General features: G+C 40.6%; 1 protein-coding gene across 13 annotated transcripts in view; it reads left to right on the top strand.

The window, feature by feature from the left end:
• Positions 1-21,830, top strand: part of phf2 (PHD finger protein 2) — a 628,982-nt gene that overhangs the window by 554,765 nt on the left and 52,387 nt on the right. For 12 of the 13 annotated variants that reach the window (XR_013284755.1, XM_077530649.1, XM_077530645.1 and 9 more), the window contains 3 exons: positions 10,848-10,943; positions 11,034-11,143; positions 11,235-11,511. The exons of the other annotated variant lie outside the window; for it this stretch is intronic. Coding sequence is in view for 11 of the 12 variants with exons in the window: in XM_077530649.1 (XP_077386775.1) it covers positions 10,848-10,943; positions 11,034-11,143; positions 11,235-11,511 (483 nt within the window). In the remaining variant the exon portion in view is untranslated. The remainder of the gene's footprint in view (positions 1-10,847; positions 10,944-11,033; positions 11,144-11,234; positions 11,512-21,830) is intronic. 13 annotated transcript variants of the gene reach the window in all.

Below are 21,830 nucleotides of genomic sequence, written 5' to 3'. Positions count from 1 at the left end.
CCTGGTCCAGACGGCTTTCCGGCTATATTTTTTAAACATTTCTGGTTAATGTTTGCTCCATTATTTCTAAGAGTAGTAACTGAAATTAAAAGTAAAGGTGATATACGTCAAGATATGAATATAGCAGCAATTAAACTTTTATTAAAGCCAGAAAAAGACCCTACCCTCCCGTCAAGTTACCGACCGATATCACTAATTAATACCGATATTAAAATTATCGCTAAGGCCTTGGCATCTCGATTAGAGACGGTAATCTCGACAATTATTCATAGTGATCAAACAGGTTTTATTAAAGGTCGTCATTCTACTAATAATATTAGGAGACTCTTTAACTTGATTAGTATGTCACAGCGGTATGATAAAAAGGCAGTTGTTATTTCGCTGGATGCAGAAAAAGCATTCGATAAAGTTAACTGGTCCTTCCTCTTTGCTGTCTTAAATAAATTCGGCTTCGGGGAGTCATTCATTCAATGGGTCTCAATATTATATGATTCTCCTAAAGCTACAGTTACTACTAATGGGATTACATCACAGAGTTTTACTTTACAAAGGGGAACAAGACAAGGGTGCCCAATTTCTCCTTTATTATTTGCTATATTTATTGAGCCGCTTGCATTAGCTATACGTCAGGATAGACGGATCCAAGGAATCCACTCCGGGACAATAGAACATAAAATTAATCTATATGCCGATGATATATTACTCTATTTAGAAGAACCTGCTATCTCGCTAGGGGAAGCATTTAAATTAATAACTAAATTCTCTCACTTATCAGATTACTCTATTAACTGGACAAAATCAACATTATTACCTATTACAGAAAATTCATGGAATCCTACAAGTCAGGATCCACACTACTCCTTTCCTACAGGTAATTTAAAATACTTAGGTGTTAAAATTTCACCTAAGTTAACTGAATTAACTTCTTTAAATTTTTCACCATTATTGGATAGTATCCGTAGTGACCTGGAGCGCTGGAATAATCTTCCGATCTCTTTAATAGGACGGATAGCTACTATAAAAATGAAAGTTTTACCAAAGATTAATTATTTATTTTCAATGATTCCATTTAAACCTACGTCTAACTGGTTCCAATCGCTGGACTCTGCTATCATAAAATTCTATTGGAATAAAAAAAAAGCCAAAATTAGTCTATCTACTCTTCAGGAAAGTAAATCTAAAGGAGGTTTAGAGGCACCAAACTTTATGTACTATTATTTAGCTAATCAACTACAATATCTTGTGCTATGGACACAACCCAACAGAGATACTAACTGTTGGTTGGAATTGGAGCAGAAGGATTGTAATAATCTTAGACTGTCAGATTTACTCTTTATTACAAAATCAATAAGACGACATAATTGTTTTAAAAACCCAATGATAGCCGCCACCCTGACTGCCTGGTGGAAGGCATTAGAAATTACAAACTCCCAATTGGCGCCCTGTGGGCTCTCTCCCATTTGGCATAACCCCGACTTTCAACTTAATAATCAGTCGTTCCATTTAAGCCTATGGGAGCAGAAAGGAATTACACACCTTCATCATCTTTTCTCAGATAATAAGTTTATATCGTATACAAACTTGGTCCAGAAATATGAAATAAAAAAGGGAAATTTCTTACATTATCTGCAAGTTAAAAATATGGTTAAGAAACAAATCCCAACACTTCAGGATACGCTCCAACTGCCTGTCTTAGCTAAAGATATTATAAAGCTTTCTCCAACAACAATAAAGAAAATATCAAAAATATATAAGTTATTTTTATACACAAATAAAACGTATTTACCGACTTTAAAATGGGAAAAAGACTTGTCTATAGTTCCGGAACCAGACTTTTGGACCCAAATCTGTGAAAATGTATTTAAAATGACCAAACAGACAAATTTGCAACTTATCCAATATAAGATACTTCATAGAACATATATTACACAATATATGATGAAAAAAATGGGACTCTCTGACTCCGACATTTGTCTCCAGTGCTCACAAAACACTGCCGATACTTATCTTCATGCTTTATGGTCATGTACTCCAGTGCTGCATTTCTGGACTAAAATCTTGGGAAAGCTCGCTGATATATTAAACTGTAGGCTTCCTTTATCTCCAAGATTGTGTTTACTAGGTGACTTAACAATAACTGAGCTACCATGTAAACAATCTCAATCTATATTTATAGCCCTTACTATTGCTAAAAAAATAATCCTTGTCAATTGGAAAAATAAACAATCTCTAAATATCGACCACTGGTTAAACTTACTAATAAATTATATCTCAATGGAAAAAATCTCTGCCTTAAATAAAAATCAAGTATCAAGATTTAAACAAATATGGTCTATGTACATAGAATATTTTAATCTCAATTTGGCAACTTAATCCTGCCAAGATTCTGCCTGTTAACGAGAGCCACCACATCGTTACAACTTCTGTTTTCGCTGCTCCTGTATTTGGTATTTTGTATCTGATTGTTTTTATTTTTATATAGTCAGGAACCTAGTTGCTGCTAGTGGGCTCGAGCATACCACACTATACGACACTATACTCAATAACTCCTTAAGATCTATTTCTAGTGGGCACTAAGCATCAACACTTGGTGTTACTGCATGCTAATTAGTCAATTTTCTTGACGCCGTCCCCTGTGGTCGGGCGGGGGTGGTTCTGCCCCCCCCCCCCCCCCCCCCCCCGTTGTCTGCTCGGTGGCGGTTGCGTCTTGGCCGCTCCCTGGGCCCCCTGTGGGGTGCGGTGTTGGGGTGCTTCCCCTGGTGCCCGGGGCGGTGCCGTCCCGGCGCGGTCCGCTGCTCCGTGCCCGGCGGCGCGGTTCGGGGTGGGTGGGCCTCCGGTGTGCCCCGTGGTTCCCTCTCCCCTCCCCCTTCCTCCCCCCCGTCGCCTCTCCCTCCTCGCCTCCTCCCGCCCATCCTCCTCTGCCTCCCGGTCCCTTTTCCCTTGTCGCCCTCCCTCCTCCTCTCCCCCCCCCGCCTCCTGCCCTGCAGCCGCCCTTTCGCCTTCTTGTCGTCTTCTCCCCGCTTCCCCCGCCCCCCCCCCCCCCCCCCCTTCCCTGTCTGCCCTGCGGCCCCTCCCCCTCCCCTCTCCCTGGGCCTGGGGCTCCCTCCCCGGCCCGGGCGTCGGGCTCCGGGGGCCGGGCGAGGGTTTGGGGCCTGCCCCACTCCGGTATAACTCCTGGCGCCCCGGGCGGGCTCCGGTGGCCGGTGGGCTGTCCGGTAGCCCTGCTGCGCTGGCTGTCCGCCCATTGTGGTGCCGGGTGGATGAGGTGGGGGGCGGCAGGGGGTGGGGGTGCTGGGGGGCGGGCGTGCCACCTACACCCGCCGGGTTGGGTGAGGCCCCGCTGGTCGCTCCTCTTACTCACTTCACTAGCTTGCACTATACACTTTGTAAATATACACATAGGGCACACAACACATTTCTTGGTGGGGTGGGGAAGGGTGGAAACACCGTCTTCACCCTTCAACTCCCCTCCAATTTTAATGCACCTCACGTCCAAGGGGAGGGGTGAGTTGGGGCGGGGAGCCATCAGAGGGGATGGACTGCAGTGCCTGGCAGCGCTGTGGTCCCCCCCATTTGTGTCCCTGCCCCACCACTTTGTCCCTCCATTCCCTTTTTTAATGCACCACACATATACATATTCATTTTTTTGGGGGGGATACGGGTGTGTCGGAGTAGGGGAAATTTTTTCCCTCTGCTCCGACTCACCTGCTCCCAATTTTAATGCACCACACGCACACACTTGTATATACACTGGGTGGGGCCACATTCACGGTGTAAGGGTAGAGCTCGCCAGTCGGCGAGCTGGCGGACTCAGTAACAGGGTTAGGTGTCACTAGTACTCTGGCGTGACGACCGGGGCCTCTCCCCACCGGGCTCGGTGTTCTGGTGTTCCGCCTTCTCCCCTGGTGCTTCCTCCTCTGCTTCCCCCCTCCCGCCGCTGTGCAAATCTCGCGCGGCTGGAGGTGGGGTGGGCACATCTTCCCTCTCTGCGCTGCTGCCCGGTGCCGGTTTCCGGGGGGGGGTGGGGGGTTCTCGCGGGGGGCCGGGTGCGCGGGGGGGGGGTGGCGGCCGTCGGGGGGGGGCGGCTTGTTTGGGGGGGGGTGGAGGTATGGGTGGGTGGGGGGTTGGGTGCTGGGGGTCGGGGTGTGTTCGGGGGTTTGGGGGTCGGGGGTGGTGGGGCCTGGGTCGTGGTGGATGGCGGGTTTGGGTGGGGTGCGGGGGGGTCGTGGGGGGATGGGGGCTGGGGACCGGTGGGGCGCTGTGGGGGCCCGCTGGGCCTCGTTCTGCGGCCTTGGGCTCGGGGGTGTGGGCCGGGGCTGGGGCGGGGGTGTTCCGGGTGTCTGGGTCGGCTCGCCGACCGGTGTCCGCTCGGGTGGCTTGGGGGTGGCCTTGGTGCTGCCGCGGCCTGGGGATTCCGGGGGGGGTGGGGGGGGGGGGTTGCTCGCTTTGCTGGACCGCGGTTGACGGCTTCTTTCTTTGGTGGTGGTCCTTATGCATGCCAGATCCGTCGCACCAGCATCTACTGAAACTCAACAGAAGTACCCTCTCCCTCCCACAGCCCCTTGAATCAGTTGGTGCTGGTGTCTGTGGTTCTCACTTTGCTTTATCTATCCTTCCCTCCTTCCTCTCTTTAGTTTTTCCTCTGGTCACTTGAGATCTTAATTTATTAGAAGTATGAGGTTTCTGGGGTTGGCATAAGACTCCGGTTTTGTAACCACGCAGGAGGGGTCTTGTTGGTGCTGGACTTCACTTTGATGGATTGGATGTACTGGCTTCTATTGATCTCACTCTGCCTTATCGATCCTTCCCTCCTTCCTCTCTTTAGTTTTTCCTCTGGGCTCTTGAGATCTCGCTAAATTTGCTGGAATTTAGAGGCTTCCGGGGTTGGCGTAAGACTTTGATTTTGTAATCATGGGGAAGGCAGGAAGTGTTTGGTCGGTGCTGGATGTCACTTTGATTTACCTTTCTTTTCTCTTTATTTCTTTTTTTTCTGACCTTTTCTCTGGTCTCCTGACCATTTAAATCTCACGACTCTGGCAAGATTCTGAAGTACCTGGTTAAGGCGAAGGGTAATGGGATATTTATAAGGTTTTAGGTGAATGAATGAGTATAAATTTATACGTATTTGCACGCACGCACACGCACGCACGCAAACGCACGCAAACGCACACACGCAAACGCACACACGCACGCAAACGCACGCACGCAAACGCACGCAAACGCACGCACACATACACACACAAAAAAAAAAGAAAAAAAAAAAAAAAAAAAAAAAAAAGAGCAATGATGACAAGACGTTGAATCGGTAAGACTACCGAATGAACAATTCTGAGCTCTTCAAAAAAATAAAATAAAATAAAGAATTCACCTAACGCTGAATCGTAAGGATTTCCTTATTTTAATTGCATACATGCCATATGAGTGCCATAATAATGAAACAGAATATTTTAATAGGCTTACATTTTTTTATGTGTTTATTATTGGTGATTTTAATTCAGATATTGCAGACATGACATCAATATTCCCTAATCATTTGCACCAGTATTGTGAGGATAATGGTTTTATACTGTCAACTAATGTACTCTTGCCTGCTAGTAGTTTCTCATACATTAGTGAAGCTTGGCATAGCACCTCATGGTTGGACTACTGCATAGCCACAGAAGATGCACATGATTCATTGGTAGACATGAAAATATTCTATGAGCTTTCAACGGCAGATCACATTCCATTTGAAATGCAAATAAATGGTCAGTGTCTACCCTTAACTGAGGTTAATATTAATGAAAGTGGTGCATTTTATGTGGACTGGCGCTCCATTTCGAGAAAGGAAATTTTCTCTTACTCTGTGAATACAGATAATTGTTTAAAGCAGATTTCATTGCCCAAGGAGGCTGTGATGTGCAGGGATGTAAATTGTAAAAATCTGAATCACAGAGATGCTGTACTTGCTATGTATAAAGATGCTTAAGGCAAGTGACTCTTTTCAAAAAGTAAACCATAAAAAGAGAGGACGACCCAGTTGGAATGCACATGTGGCCAACAATTTTGCAGAGGCTACTCAGGAGTGGTTTTTGGCAGGAAAACCGAGACATGGGCCGGTTTATGAACAGAAACGTGTTACAAATGCCCAATATAAATATGCGGTTCGGTTTATAGCTAAAAATGAACGTGCTATGAGAGCTGACTCATTAGCAAGGAAACTCTCATGTAACAACACTTATGACTTTTGGAAGGAGGTAAAACATATGACTACTTGTAAAACTTCTCTGCCATGTGCAATTGATAGCACCTCTGGAGTTGATAACATCTTAGAGCTGTGGCGTCAGCAATACAGCAGATTGTTTAACTGTCTTCCGCATGAGTCTTGTGATCTGTTCGATGTTGACCATGCAGACATAATTACGCCAAATGAAGTCCACAAAGCTGTTAACAAACTGGCTGATAATAAGGCATGTGGGCAGGATGGGGTTACAGCTGAACATTTGAAGTTCGCTCGTACTAGGTTAGCACCTATGATCTCGATCTGCCTTACACCTTCCTCTTACATGGGTTCTTACCTGACCCTATGTTGACTGTATTATTGGTTCCTGTCATAAAAGATAAAACTGGGAAGGTGTGTAATTCTGACAATTATAGACCAATAGCTCTGGCCAGCATTGTGTCAAAAGTTTTGGAAACAATCCTTTTGGACAGGTTATCAGTATTGATTAAATCGACAGATAATCAGTTTGGGTTTAAGGCTATGATGGGCACAGACATGTATGTCTATGCATTAAAAGAGATTGTTAAAAAATACAAACGGCAAAACTTAACAGTTTTTATGTGCTTCTAGGACGCTTCTAAAGCATTTGATAGGGTGAATCTCCGAAAGCTGTTTATGAAGCTTATACATAAAGGTGTTCCCAAATATATTGTGCGCCTGTTGATTTACTGTACAGTAAGCAAACTATGCAGGTTAAGTGGGGGAATGATGTGTCTGCCCCATTTAGTGTTAGCAATGGAGTCAGGTAGGGTGGTATTTTATCCCCAATTTTATTTAACCTGTATCTGGATGAACTTTCAACAAGGCTTAGGACATGTAAAACTAGTTGTTTTACTGGAAATTTGCTTGTGAATCATCTACTGTATGCTGACGACTTAGTTGTCTTTAGCCCGAGTTCTGCTGGCCTACAGCATCTTATTAACATCTGTGTAGATTATGGTGAGCTTTTTGACATCAAGTATAACACGACTAAGTGTGTCATTATGAACTAAGTAGAACTAGGGAGGACAAGTACATGAACTATCCTGACTTTTATTTGTTAAATGTGAGATTACATGTAACAAATAAGGTGAAATATCTTGGGCACATCATCACAGCTGATTTGGCAGATGATGATGATATCTACAGACAATGCAGGGTATTGTATGCCCAAGCTAATACGTTGCTGCGCAAGTTTGGTTCATGCTCTGATGATGTCAAGTTATTCCTGTTTAAATCATTTTGTACACCTCTGTATACAGCTCACCTTTGGCATAGATATAAAAAAGCAAGTATGTATAGACTTCACGTGGCCTATAATGATGCTCTGAGAGTGCTCTTGAGAAGGCCTCGTTGGACTAGTGCAACTGAGATGTTTGTCTCTGCGCGAGTGAACACTTTGCAAGCTGTAGGCCTACTAAGAACCTTAATGTATAGGTTTATTGGTAGACTAAATAAGTCTCAAAATGAAATTTTGGTGTCACTCACGAATATTGAATGGTGCTATTCGCTACCAGTCAAACATATGGAAACACTGGTATGCCTGTCTTTTTAATGTGCGACTGTATTTTCTTAACCTTTTGTATGTTTGTTGTTTTGCTTGTTTTGTCTGTTTGTTTTTTAAGAGTGGACCCTGAGTCCGGAATAAAGAATTGAATTGAATAAAGAAAAACCCAGCCTCAACTGGGGAAGAAGAGGGGCGAATTAGGCCATCGGCTAGTGACTTAAGAGATATACTCATGGAGTGCTTCCTGTTCAGGCTATGATACTTGATAGAGCTTGGAGTTGGGTAGTGGTGCATTAGGAACCAGGTTAATAGCACAATCATAGAGGCGATGATTTGCAGAGACTCGGCTCGGTCTTTACTAAATACCTTCTTTAAAGCATGGAGCATCAGCATCAGGAGGAACATTCGCTAAATCGATAACTTCTGACTCAATTTCTGTAGCCGGAGGAAAGTTCATCTCTGCTGATTTTAAACAATGTGTGTGACTGAAAACACTCCTGTTCTCATTAACTGGTATTTCCTAATTGATATCAGGATTGTGCAACTTCAGCCACGGGAGGCCCAACACTAGTGGGACTGAGCTCAAGGGCATAATCAAAAACTGACGGGACTCACTGTGATTACCGGAGAGTTTATCCTGAGGGGGGCTGTAATACGTTTAATTTCCGCTAGGAGGCGCCCGTTAAGATCGAGAATTTGTCGTGGTTTGCAGAGGACAAAAGTAGGACGTTTAAGCAACTCTACTAATCCAGGGTCAACAAAACTAGTCATCGGAACCAGAGTCAATCAACGCGGTAATCTTAGCTAGGTAGCCAAAACCCGTGATTTCCGTTGGGAGTTCAAGTCAAGACGTTCAAGATCGCACACTATGTCGACCACCTCAGTATCGTCCTCGATGTACTCACACGGTGGATCGGGACCAGCTGTCATGCTCTCTGTCTGCTGATGGCCCCCTAGCGTCGTCGGGCGGCTGGTTCGGCATGGAGGTCGAAGTGGACAATCTGTGATCTGGTGGCCAGTCTGGCCGCAGTAGAAGCAGTCACCGGTCTGGACCCGCCGCAGCCGCTCCGCAGTGCTGAGCCGCTCTCTTCCACTCTGTAGGGGCTCCTTGCTGGAGGCTGGGTTTGTTCCCGGTGGCCTATCATACCGGTCCTTGATTCCCCCTGGGGCCTCAAGATTCGCTCCCAACCAGCTGATGACGAGAGTAGGGGTGCTCGGTGTTCCGCACACGCTGCCGCTCCCGCATTCGGTTGTCCAGCCGTATAGCGAGTGCAACATACATATGTTGTACCCTGAATTGGCTGAAAACAGGGAGAAATAATCACGACAGTGATCGTGGTGTTGCTTCCTCAGCAAACATTTACTGTGTCAGCAAAAATTTACAGAACATTCAAATAACAAACAGAAAGCAAGCAAATATATCCAACACAGTATTCGATACTACACTCAGAACAATGTACTATAGTTTAAAGGCTAACAACTTAAATTAACTTTCTAGTCCACAACATACCTGAAAACAGGGAGAAATAATCACGACAGTGATTGTGGTGTTGCTTCCTCAGCAAACATTTACTGTGTGAGGAAGTTCTCCCTCTGTCGCCTGCTAGGTGTATGGAGACCTAAACAATCGATCTCAGATCGCTCGATCACAGACGGTGGTGGGATCCCTGAAAAACCATCAATAGTGTACTAAACAAGAAAATATTAGAATAAATGAAGCTTTTTAAGCATTTTCAATGGTTGTATGTTCCACAATATTTACATTTTTGTTTTACTTTTTATCCTTCTCAACGCAATATTTACTCTTAATCTTAACAGATTTCCTTCATATTGCAATTATAAATTTGTCATCCTGTAATGTTTTAACATGTCACACATACATACATACATACAAGACTGTCTCAGAAAATTAGAATATTGTGATAAAGTCCTTTATTTTATGTAATGCAATTAAAAAAAAGAAAAGTGTCATACATTTTGGATTCACTTGGAAACACTTGCAAGTGTTTCGAGTTAATTAGACGATTCAAGGTGTTTGAGTTTTGTTTAAGCTGTAAGCCAAAATCAGCAATATTAAAATAATAAAAGGCTTGCGATATTTCAGTTGATTTGTAATGAATGACATTTTTGTTTTTTTAATTGTATAACAGGCATTAAAGGACTTTATCACAATATTCTAATTGGGGGGGTGGGGGAGTGGCCGAGCTCAGAGTAGAGGGAGCCACGTGGTCGCGTTAAAGTGTCCGAGGAGTGACCGCAGTTTTTAGCGTGATGTTCAGGAAAAGAGTCCGCAGGAAAGAGAGTTCTGTTCCTGCTGTGCTTTTAAGTCCGGCAAAAAACAAAATACCAATATGCAAAGTAGCCATGTGGCCAAACTCCGCCCCTTCCGTACTCAAGAAGCAAGCTTGGCTTTTTGGGTGAGCAAGCAATTTTGGAGTACAAAGTACTTAAAAATTAGCCAGAATTGACGTTAGGTGCTTCCATAAAACGCACATCATTCTCAGGATGTCAAAGCTAACCATAACAATATGTTATTATTGAGTTTGCCAAAATTCCCTATTCAGCTGAGTAACTTGCTTTAGAAGTTACACCCATGGTTCCTTTGAGTTACACATGTAAGCTTAACATTTGTACACAAAGAAAACAACATGAATTACTTGGTGTCATTCAGTTACATACAGAGTCCGTTTATATGTCAATAATTGTAGAATTGAGATTAATTATAAGTGGTGCAGTGTTCATGTAATTTCCAAGGAATGTGTCTGAAGCCAGGATGTAGATTCAGTAAATCTAATTTGGAGAATAACGCCCAAAAGTCTAGGCCATCGCAGGGCCTGAAGAATAAAGTCCTAGCCATATGTCGAGGTGTTACAAAAAATGGGGTTTGGTGTTCTTTGTTTGGCATTTCAAAGAACCTTTAATCCAATTGTCTGGAACTCCAGGAGGTTAAATCCACACAAAAGGAAAAGATTAAACATTCCAACAGAGGGAAGAAAAAAATGGCTGGAACGGGGGTAATTGTAACAAGAGTAAAAATTATTTTATTGCTTGTGTGTAGTATCTAATGATTCTAACGGAAAATGTTGTATCTTTCATCAGTTTATCCATCATTGGAGTCTGAGGAGGATAATCCAATTTTCAAATCCAGATCGAAAAAACGGAAAAACAGTGATGACATTCCATACAGCCCTACAGGTCTTGATTACTGTTGGTCCATAACATTCTATTAACATTTTACTGCATTTCTTTTTTAATTGAAAAGTCTTTATTTCGATGTTCTCAAAGCTCGTGTAGGTCCGTCAGGTCCTCGACAGGAAAGGCCTGCAAGAGAAGGAGCGCGGGTAGCCTCCATAGAAACAGGCTTGGCTGCTGCAGCAGCAAAGCTTTCTCATCAGGTGTGTAAATTCAGCCATAATTAGAATTGTAATTTAATAATATTTCAAATTATGCCCAGAAAATCAAGTAATTGGGAAAAAATGTCAATAGGAGGAGCAACAAAAAACTAAGAAGAGGAAAATAATCAAAAAGAAGACACCAGTGATGGAGGAGTCACAAAAAATCTCTCAAGATAGTAGCTCTCCAAACCACAATCAGGACTGCCAAGATGGCAGCCTTACAGATCATGAGTTGAACAGCGAAACAGTCAAGTTGCCAGGAGTGTCACAGCCCATGGCACCAGGGGTGTTCCTCAGCCATAGGCAACCGTCTACGAACAACAACTCTATGACTAAAGGGGATTGTGGTGTTTCTGCAGATGCTAAAGGTGAGTGACTGTGAAATAATGTACACAATATACATATTCACAACCTTCTTTCCTATATGATGATGCAAAATTCTGTTGTCAGATTAGTTTGTAGTTCCAAATTAGTAGAAGCTGGTGGAGTTTTTTACAACAGTAGAAGGAGAAAAGCATGTGAACATTTTGAGTTTTTTTTTTGTTTTTTTTCTGCATAAATTAGTCATGAAATGTGGTCTGAACTTCACCTAAATCAAAAATGTAAAAACAGGCTAGCTGTTTAAATTTATGACCACACAAACAATTATATTTTCCGGACTATAAATCGCAAATGTTTTCACACACTAAATCCTGCGGCTTAAACAACAAGGTGACTAATTTATGGATTTTTACGGGCTAATAAGCTTCACAACGCTAATATTTTTACCTGCCCTCAGTTGTGTGCATTCACGAGAATGAAGGTGTGTCTCCACAGAGATTAAGACTTGATATGCCAGCGTATTGTAGCAGCTGACCAATGTTCTGATGTGTCCATGTTGAGTGGCAGTGGGCCTCATTCACTAATAAATGTGTAGTCTTGATACTCAAGTATGCACACAAGTTGAGCATATAGGCTATGCAAATTCACTGTCGTATTCGTGCATAGCGGCCCATGTTCTTCGCACCACTGCGTATGCTGATGAATAATTTTTAATTCAAAATGACTCTAATTTGCATATACCATGCCCGAGGCTCGAAATAATATTTTTTTCTTTGCGGAGCCGTTTTACAAAGTTTTAAAAAGGGATGATCAGTAGTGTTGTTCCGACACCGATACTGGTATCAGGGGAGGCCCCGATACTGCATCAAAACAGTGGTATCGGTATCGGTGAGTACTAACATGTAACATGCCGATACCATTAATTCCTTTTTTTTAAGAGATACCATTAATTCCAACGCTAATATAATACTTTGGATGCTGCATCTTGTGTCTTGCTCGTGGCATGACATTCACTGATATGTGACAGGTTCACTGCATGCCGATCTAAGATATTCTATTGGTTCTTGAATGGTCTGAACCAGTGGCAAGACAGCTTTTTCATGTCGAGGGAAAAAAAAAAACCTTAGGTATCGGTATGGTATCGGCATCGGCTGATATTGTAAAGCTGGGTAATGTAATTGGTATCGGGGGCAAAAAAAAAACGGTATCGGAACAACACTAATGATCACCTAAATTAAGCTAAAATCAGCACAAAAAAAGTATGCCATGTCAGTCTACTTGGCACAAAACACAACTCCTCGTCCAATCAGATGGCACATTAAAGTCACGTCACTTCAGCAGCGTTCCATTCATAACATTATTCATGATCATCATCGGACTACTGCAATTGGCTGGCAACCAGTTCAGTTCGCCCACCTACTGCCCGAGGCTGGACAGGCTCCAACACTCACACAATCAGGTGATTCACGGAAGGCTTGATATCTGTAACCACGTTTTATTTACAGAATTGATGGATGCACTTAGGGTTAGTATTAATTTATATTAATATTAACTGTTTTATGTAAAACAAGTGAACAATGTCCATGTCTGAAATCAAAGTTGGGGGAAAAAAATAACATTTCCCCACCGAGATTTGAACCAGGGACTTGCGCGTTTTTGAAATGCACCCGCTTAAGTATACTTCCCACATGAGCTAACTTGACTTGGTGAAATCAGAGCGAATTGGCGTATTTGTCTTTGAAAATGTCATCTGATGCTGAAAGGCAACGCTGATTGGAGACACATCGCGAGCGCTCGACACTTGCCGAGCGTCTGCTTCGAGCGTGACGTCACTAGATGTTCCATGAGATCCATCGAGAGCGATTATAATACTTCTGCCGCCAGCGCTCGACACTTGTCTCGAGTGTCTGCTTTGAGCGTAACATCACTAACATTTACCACTACACCAGGCCACAATTTTGACAAGAGCAAAGGCTGTTATCAAGAGATTTTAGTTTTAACTCAAAAAAAAAAAAAAAAGATGGGCACTGCTGGGATCGAACCGGTGACCACATAGTTCTTAGCGATCAGTGCGATCACTTCTTAGTGCTTCAGCAATTTATCCGCTCAACCACGCAGGAAGCATGTGAAGATTTGCTCCAAATTTATAGCAATAAGGTGATTCACCGAGGGCTTGATATCTGTAACCCACGTTTTATTTACAGAGTTGATGGATGCACTTAGGGTTAGTATTATATTAATTTTGTATGTAAAACAATTGAACAATGTCCATGTCTGAAATGAAAGTTGGGATAACATTACCCCACCGAGATTCGAACCGGGTACTTCCGTTTTCTGTAATGCACCCGGTCAAGTATACTTACCACTAGGGCTGCCAAAAACGACTATTTTGCTAGTCGACTAGTCACCAACAGTAGTCGCGATTAGTCGACTAATCGGATCGGATCGTCAGCCTCCTTAAATAATTGCCGAGTCTTTTTTCAACTTTTTTTTTTTTTTTCCCCCCCTCAGAAAACCCCAAAAACTGAAACACATTCTGATTATGTGTTCATTTTCATTCCAGGGATATAATTATATATATACAAAAAATAATACACTATCTGTTTAACTAAGGATGTAGCCAATTTTATCAAAGGTGGCCAGCATTTTTTTTATTATTATTATTATTTTGACGATTTAGGCCAATATTTTTAAGGGGGTGACAAGCAAGCAGCTACTCTTATATAACCATCATTAGCATATAGCTTGAATTTGTTGAGATATATGTACAAGTTAGTAATAAAGAAGACACGTGAAAGGTAACATACTAACAGTCCATTCGACTTTTATTAAAGTGCAGTTTGTACCAGAATTCCTTGTGCAATCCAAAAAAGACAATTATGCCAATAGTACATTTGAACTTTTAGCTCAAATACTGTTGCCTTTAACATTTATAACAACAAATGTTGAGTGCATTTGAAAATAAAACCAAAACTAAATCGCAATTAGTAATATGAGTACAACAAACATGTAAAAAATATTTAAAAAAAATACTTTTGAGGTATGCACGTTGATGGCTTCATAATAAAGCTCTCCAATGAAGTGGAAGGAGAAGAGGACTAAACCATTCAGCTATCATGGACATGTAGGTGACGTGACAATATATAGTATTATATTTAGTAATCAATTTTGCAAGGAATTTTGAAAAAAAAAGTTTGTCAAATGACATTTAACGAAATAGATGTTAGCTTGTTTACACTGAAATTGAATTTTGAATGTTGTGTTTTTTCCCCTTATTTTTATCATTTTAAAATTCCATGCGCTATTTTTTTTTTTTTTTAAGTTTGCTGTATAAGGTTTTAACATTGTCAATGTAACCTACTTTTATTTTCTTTGCTCTGAATGTTAACTACTGTGTTTGTTGATACTAATGTGTTGTCTTTCCTTGTGGAAAGCACATTAAGTTGCCTTGTGTAGGGAAATGTGCTACACAAATAAACTTGCCTTGCCTTGAATATAGAACGGATAATATAGAAACAAAACTTTAATAATGACAAATGACATCAAAAGTAATGGATGTGAAATAATTATTAGTGACAATGATTAGTATTAAATATTGCATTCCTACTAATAAAGAGTTAGCCGCACTGTATTCGAACCCAGGTTCTCCATGCGGCAGGCAACTAAGCTATCCACTGACCTAACTTGTCTGGCTCAAAACTCATGGCTTATAGTGTATCTATATTGAAAAGTGACATATGATACTGAAGAATGGGGTCACGTAGTTTGTCAAAGGACATTTAACGAAATAGATGTTAACTTGTTGTATTATGACGAAACTGGGAAAAAAAGAAAAGAAAAGTTGCTCCATCATGTGAAACAATTAGAAAATATCCATGTCTGAAATTAAAGTTGGGGGTGACAAAAAAAAAAAATTCCCCACCGAGGTTCGAACCCGGGCTTGGGTGTAAAAATGCAACCGCAGGCAAGTTACTTACCCTGTGAGCGAATGGGGGTTGCTGCAAATCAGGACAAATTGGCGTATTTGTCTTTCAAAGTGTCATCTAATGCTGAGCCATCAGCACTGATTTGGAACACGTGTTTAACCATGTCAGTATAACGCATTTCCTGGTATGATAGTCAGTTGGTATACTTAATATCCGTTTACGTAATAGCCATTATGTTTGCTATGCACCTAGCTCAAGCGCTTAACCCCGTGAGCATCAGAGCGAATTGGCGTATTTGTATTTTAATGTGTCACCTGATGAAAGCCATCAGCGCTGATTCGGGACACGTGTTTGATCATGTCATTATAACGCATTTCCTGGTATGATAGGCAGTTGGTATACTTAATATCCGTTTATGTAATTGCCACGGACATATGTGCAATGTACAGTCGGCGGTGGGCTTTGAACCTGCGACCTCCTGCTTACTGTACATGCACTCCCAACTGTGCCAATGAGCAGTATCATAAAGCTGGTCAAGATGGTCTGTTGTATGTATGGAAGTGGGTGTGGAAAATGGGACTTCGAAAAAATTCAGTGTCAGTCCCATTAAAACTGAATGGGGAAAAGTTGATCTTTAACATTAAATTATGCGAGTACTGTAAGTAATATGGAGTCAAATGATAAATACCCCGAAAGGCGTGAATTTTGTCAGCAAGTTGAAATTTGAACGGTGTAAATCGGAATTATTATTTAGGAGTAGTTTGATTGCAAAAAGTGTTGAGAATAAAATGCTATAATAACTAGACAAAGCAATTTCTGAAGAAATTGCGTGGGATGCTGAAAGCCGAATGCTAATAGCAATCTATCCACTGACCCACAGAAGACTTGGTGGCATCATTGAAGTGTTGTGAAATGGAAGCAGCGAATGTGTCATTGAACATGCAATAAAATGTATGTTAAATGAATGAAGAAAGATAAATTGGTTGTAAATTACAAATGAGAAATTATGGATGAATTATAAATGAAAAGACGAAAGTTTTAGCTTTAACTAAAAACAAAAGAAGTATGTCTTACAGTGTATCTATATTGAAAAGTGACATATGATTCTGAATAATGGGGGTCACGTGTTCAATCACTTCAATGAAATTATAGAATGCACCTGACGCTGAAAGTCATCAGCGCTGATTTGGGACACATGTGTTTGATCATGTCAGTATAACGCATTTCCTGGTGTGATAGTCAGTTGGTATACTTAATATCCGTTTATGTAATTGCCACAGACATATGTGCAATGTACAGTCGGCGGTGGGCTTTGAACCTGGGACCTCCTGCTTACTGTACATGCACTCTCCCAACTGCGCCACGAAGCAATATCTGAAAGCAAGTCAAGATGGTCTGTTCTATGTATGGAAGTGGGCGTGGAAAATGGGACTTAGAAAAAATTCAGTGTCAGTCCCATTAAAACTGAATGGGGAAAAGTAGATTTTTAACATTAAATTATGCGAGTACAGTAAGTAATATGAAGTCAAACGATAAATAGCCCGAAAGGCGTGAATTTTGTCAGCAAGTTGAAATTTGAACGGTGTAAATCGGAAGTATAATGTAGGAGTAGTTTGATTGCAAAAAGTGTTGAGAATAAAATGCTATAATAATAAGTTTAAGTATAATAATAATAATAATAATAAAGGTTAGAAACAACATATGTGGGATGCTTTCAGCATCCCACAATAAGTATAACTAGACTAAGCAATTTCTGAAGAAATTGCGTGGGATGCTGAAAGCCGACGCAAATAGCTGAATGCTAAGCTGACTGCTAATAGCAGAATGCTATTGTTATCATTGAAGTGTGAAATGTAATTGAGAGATGTCTTGCTGAACCAGAATGCATTAAATAAAACGTATGTTAAATTAATAAAGAAAGATACATTGGCTGTAAATTACATATGAGAAATTATGAATGAATTATAAATGAAAAGACTGAAGTTTAAATTCAACCAGCCTGAGATTGGATATGAAACCTCACCTCCTGTTTACTGTTCAATGAGATACTGCACTGCCAATCTATCCACTGACCCACAGAAGACTTGGTGGCATCACTGAAGTGTTGTGAAATGGAAGCAGCGAATGTGTCTGAACATGCAATAAAATGTATGTTAAATAAAGAAAGATAAATTGGTTGTAAATTACAAATGAGAAATTATGGTTGAATTATAAATGAAAAGAAGAAAGTTTTAGTTTTAACTAAAAAAAAAAAAGAAGTATGTCCATGTCCAAAAGTTGCTCCATCCGAGGTTTGAACCAGCGAACCACTCATCTGGCTGTCTTTGCTATTCACCTTGCGCAAGCGCTTAAGCCACTGAGCCACAGGACCTGTAAGCAGCAGAGCAAATTGGCGTATTTGTAGTTCAAAGTGTCACCTGACGCTGAAAGTCATCAGCGCTGATTTGGGACACATGTGTTTGATCATGTCAGTATAACGCATTTCCTGGTGTGATAGTCAGTTGGTATACTTAATATCTGTTTATGTAATTGCCACAGACATATGTGCAATGTACAGTCGGCGGTGGGCTTTGAACCTGCGACCTCCTGCTGACTGTACATGCACTCTCCCAACTGCGCCACGAAGCAATATCTGAAAGCAAGTCAAGATGGTCGTTTGTATTAATCGAAGTGGGCGTGGAAAATGGGACTTAGAAAAAATTCAGTGTCAGTCCCATTAAAACTGAATGGGGAAAAGTGGATCTTTAACATTAAATTATGCGAGTACTGTAAGTAATATGAAGTCAAACGATAAATAGCCCGAAAGGCGTGAATTTTGTCAGCAAGTTGAAATTTGAACGGTGTAAATCGGAAGTATAATGTAGGAGTAGTTTGATTGCAAAAAGTGTTGAGAATAAAATGCTATAATAATAATAAGTTTAAGTATAATAATAATAATAATAATAAAGGTTAGAAACAACATATGTGGGATGCTTTCAGCATCCCACAACTAGACTAAGCAATTTCTGAAGAAATTGCGTGGGATGCTGAAAGCCGACGCAAATAGCTGAATGCTAAGCTGACTGCTAATAGCAGAATGCTATTGTTATCATTGAAGTGTGAAATGTAATTGATAGATGTCTTGCTGAACCAGAATGCATTAAATAAAACGTATGTTAAATTAATAAAGAAAGATACATTGGCTGTAAATTACATATGAGAAATTATGAATGAATTATAAATGAAAAGACTGAAGTTGAAATTCAACCAGTCTGAGATTGAATTTGAACCCTCACCTCCTGTTTACTGTTCAATGAGCTACTGCACTGCCAATCTATCCACTGACCCACAGAAGACTTGGTGGCATCACTGAAGTGTTGTGAAATGGAAGCAGCGAATGTGTCTGAACATGCAATAAAATGTATGTTAAATAAAGAAAGATAAATTGGTTGTAAATTACAAATGAGAAATTATGGTTGAATTATAAATGAAAAGAAGAAAGTTTTAGTTTTAACTAAAAAAAAAAAAGAAGTATGTCCATGTCCAAAAGTTGCTCCATCCGAGGTTTGAACCAGCGAACCATTCGTAGGGCTGTCTTTGCTATGCAAGCGCTTAAGCCAGTGAGCCACCGGACCTGTGAGCAGCAGAGCGAATTGGCGTATTTGTAATTCAAAGTGTCACCTGACGCTGAAAGTCATCAGCGCTGATTTGGGACACATGTGTTTGATCATGTCAGTATAACGCATTTCCTGGTGTGATAGTCAGTTGGTATACTTAATATCTGTTTATGTAATTGCCACAGACATATGTGCAATGTACAGTCGGCGGTGGGCTTTGAACCTGCGACCTCCTGCTTACTGTACATGCACTCTCCCAACTGCGCCACGAAGCAATATCTGAAAGCAAGTCAAGATGGTCTGTTGTATGTATGGAAGTGGGCGTGGAAAATGGGACTTAGAAAAAATTCAGTGTCAGTCCCATTAAAACTGAATGGGGAAAAGTAGATTTTTAACATTAAATTATGCGAGTACTGTAAGTAATATGAAGTCAAACGATAAATAGCCCGAAAGGCGTGAATTTTGTCAGCAAGTTGAAATTTGAACGGTGTAAATCGGAAGTATAATGTAGGAGTAGTTTGATTGCAAAAAGTGTTGAGAATAAAATGCTATAATAATAAGTTTAAGTATAAGTATAATAATAATAAAGGTTAGAAACAACATATGTGGGATGCTTTCAGCATCCCACAATAATAATAAAGGTTTCAGCATCCCACAACTAGACTAAGCAATTTCTGAAGAAATTGCGTGGGATGCTGAAAGCCGAATGCTAATAGCTGAATGCTAAGCTGACTGCTAATAGCAGAATGTTATTGTTATCATTGAAGTGTGAAATGTAATTGAGAGATGTCTTGCTGAACCAGAATGCATTAAATAAAACGTATGTTAAATTAATAAAGAAAGATACATTGGCTGTAAATTACATATGAGAAATTATGAATGAATTATAAATGAAAAGACTGAAGTTTAAATTCAACCAGTCTTAGATTGAATTTGAACCCTCACCTCCTGTTTACTGTTCAATGAGCTACTGCACTGCCAATATATCCACTGACCCACAGAAGACTTGGTGGCATCACTGAAGTGTTGTGAAATGGAAGCAGCGAATGTGTCTGAACATGCAATAAAATGTATGTTAAATAAAGAAAGATAAATTGGTTGTAAATTACAAATGAGAAATTATGGTTGAATTATAAATGAAAAGAAGAAAGTTTTAGTTTTAACTAAAAAAAAAGAAGAAGTATGTCTATGTCCAAAAGTTGCTCCGTCCGAGGTTTGAACCAGCGAACCACTCATCTGTGAGCAGTAGAGCGAATTGGCGTATTTGTAATTCAAAATGTCACCTGACGCTGAAAGTCATCAGCGCTGATTTGGGACACATGTGTTTGATCATGTCAGTATAATGCATTTCCTGGTGTGATAGTCAGTTGGTATACTTAATATCCGTTTATGTAATTGCCACAGACATATGTGCAATGTACAGTCTGCGGTGGGCTTTGAACCTGCGACCTCCTGCTTACTGTACATGCACTCTCCCAACTGCGCCACCGAGCAATATCAGAAAGAAAGTCAAGATGGTCTGTTGTATGTATGGAAGTGGGGGTGGAAAATGGGACTTAGAAAAAATTCAGTGTCAGTCCCATTAAAACTGAATGAGGAAAAGTGGATCTTTAACATTAAATTATGCGAGTACTGTAAGTAATATGAAGTCAAACGATAAATACCCCGAAAGGCGTGAATTTTGTCAGCAAATTGAAATTTGAACGGTGTAAATCGGAAGTATAATGTAGGAGTAGTTTGATTGCAAAAAGTGTTGAGAATAAAATGCTATAATAATAATAATATTAAGTATAACTAGACTAAGCAATTTCTGAAGAAATTGCGTGGGATGCTGAAAGCCGAATGCGAATAGCTGAATGCTAAGCTGACTGCTAATAGCAGAATGCTATTGTTATCATTGAAGTGTGAAATGTAATTGAGAGATGTCTTGCTGAACCAGAATGCATTAAATAAAACGTATGTTAAATGAATAAAGAAAGATACATTGGCTGTAAATTACATATGAGAAATTATGAATGAATTATAAATGAAAAGACTGAAGTTTAAATTCAACCAGTCTGAGACTGGTATCAAACCCTCACCTCCTGTTTACTGTTCAATGAGCTACTGCACTGCCAATCTATCCACTGACCCACAGAAGACTTGGTAGCATCGTTGAAGTGTTGTGAAATGGAAGCAGCGAATGTGTCATTGAACGAACGTTCAAAAAAATGTATGTTAAATGAATAAAGAAAGATAAATTGGTTGTAAATTACAAATGAGAAATTATGGATGAATTATAAATGAAAAGACGAAAGTTTTAGCTTTAACTAAAAAATAAAAAGAAGTATGTCTTACAGTGTATCTATATTGAAAAGTGACATATGATGCTGAATAATGGGGGCCACGTGTTCAATCACTTCAATGAAATTATAGAATGCATTATGCAATATGGATTAATTTAGAAGAAATGGTTTGTCAAATGACATTTAACGAAATAGATGTCAACTTGTTGTATTATGACGAAACTGAGAAAAAAAAAAAAAAAAGTTGCTCCATCGGGGATTTGAACCGGTGAACCACACGTAGGACTGTCTTCACTATGCAACTGGCTCAAGCGCTTAACCCCGTGAGCTAACCTGACCTGTGAGCAGCAGAGCGAATTGGCGTATTTGTAATTCAAAGTGTCACCTGACGCTGAAAGTCATCAGCGCTGATTTGGGACACATGCGTTTGATCATGTCAGTATAACACAATTCCTGGTATGATAGTCAGTTGGTATACTTAATATCCGTTTATGTAATTGCCACGGACATATGTGCAATGTACAGTCGGCGGTGGGCTTTGAACCTGCGACCTCCTGCT

Source organism: Festucalex cinctus, chromosome 8 (assembly GCF_051991245.1).
Source record: "Festucalex cinctus isolate MCC-2025b chromosome 8, RoL_Fcin_1.0, whole genome shotgun sequence".
NCBI classification, from domain to species: domain Eukaryota; kingdom Metazoa; phylum Chordata; class Actinopteri; order Syngnathiformes; family Syngnathidae; genus Festucalex; species Festucalex cinctus.
The sequence above is the reverse complement of the archived record's forward strand: the minus strand, read 5'-3'. Positions and strand labels throughout refer to the sequence as shown.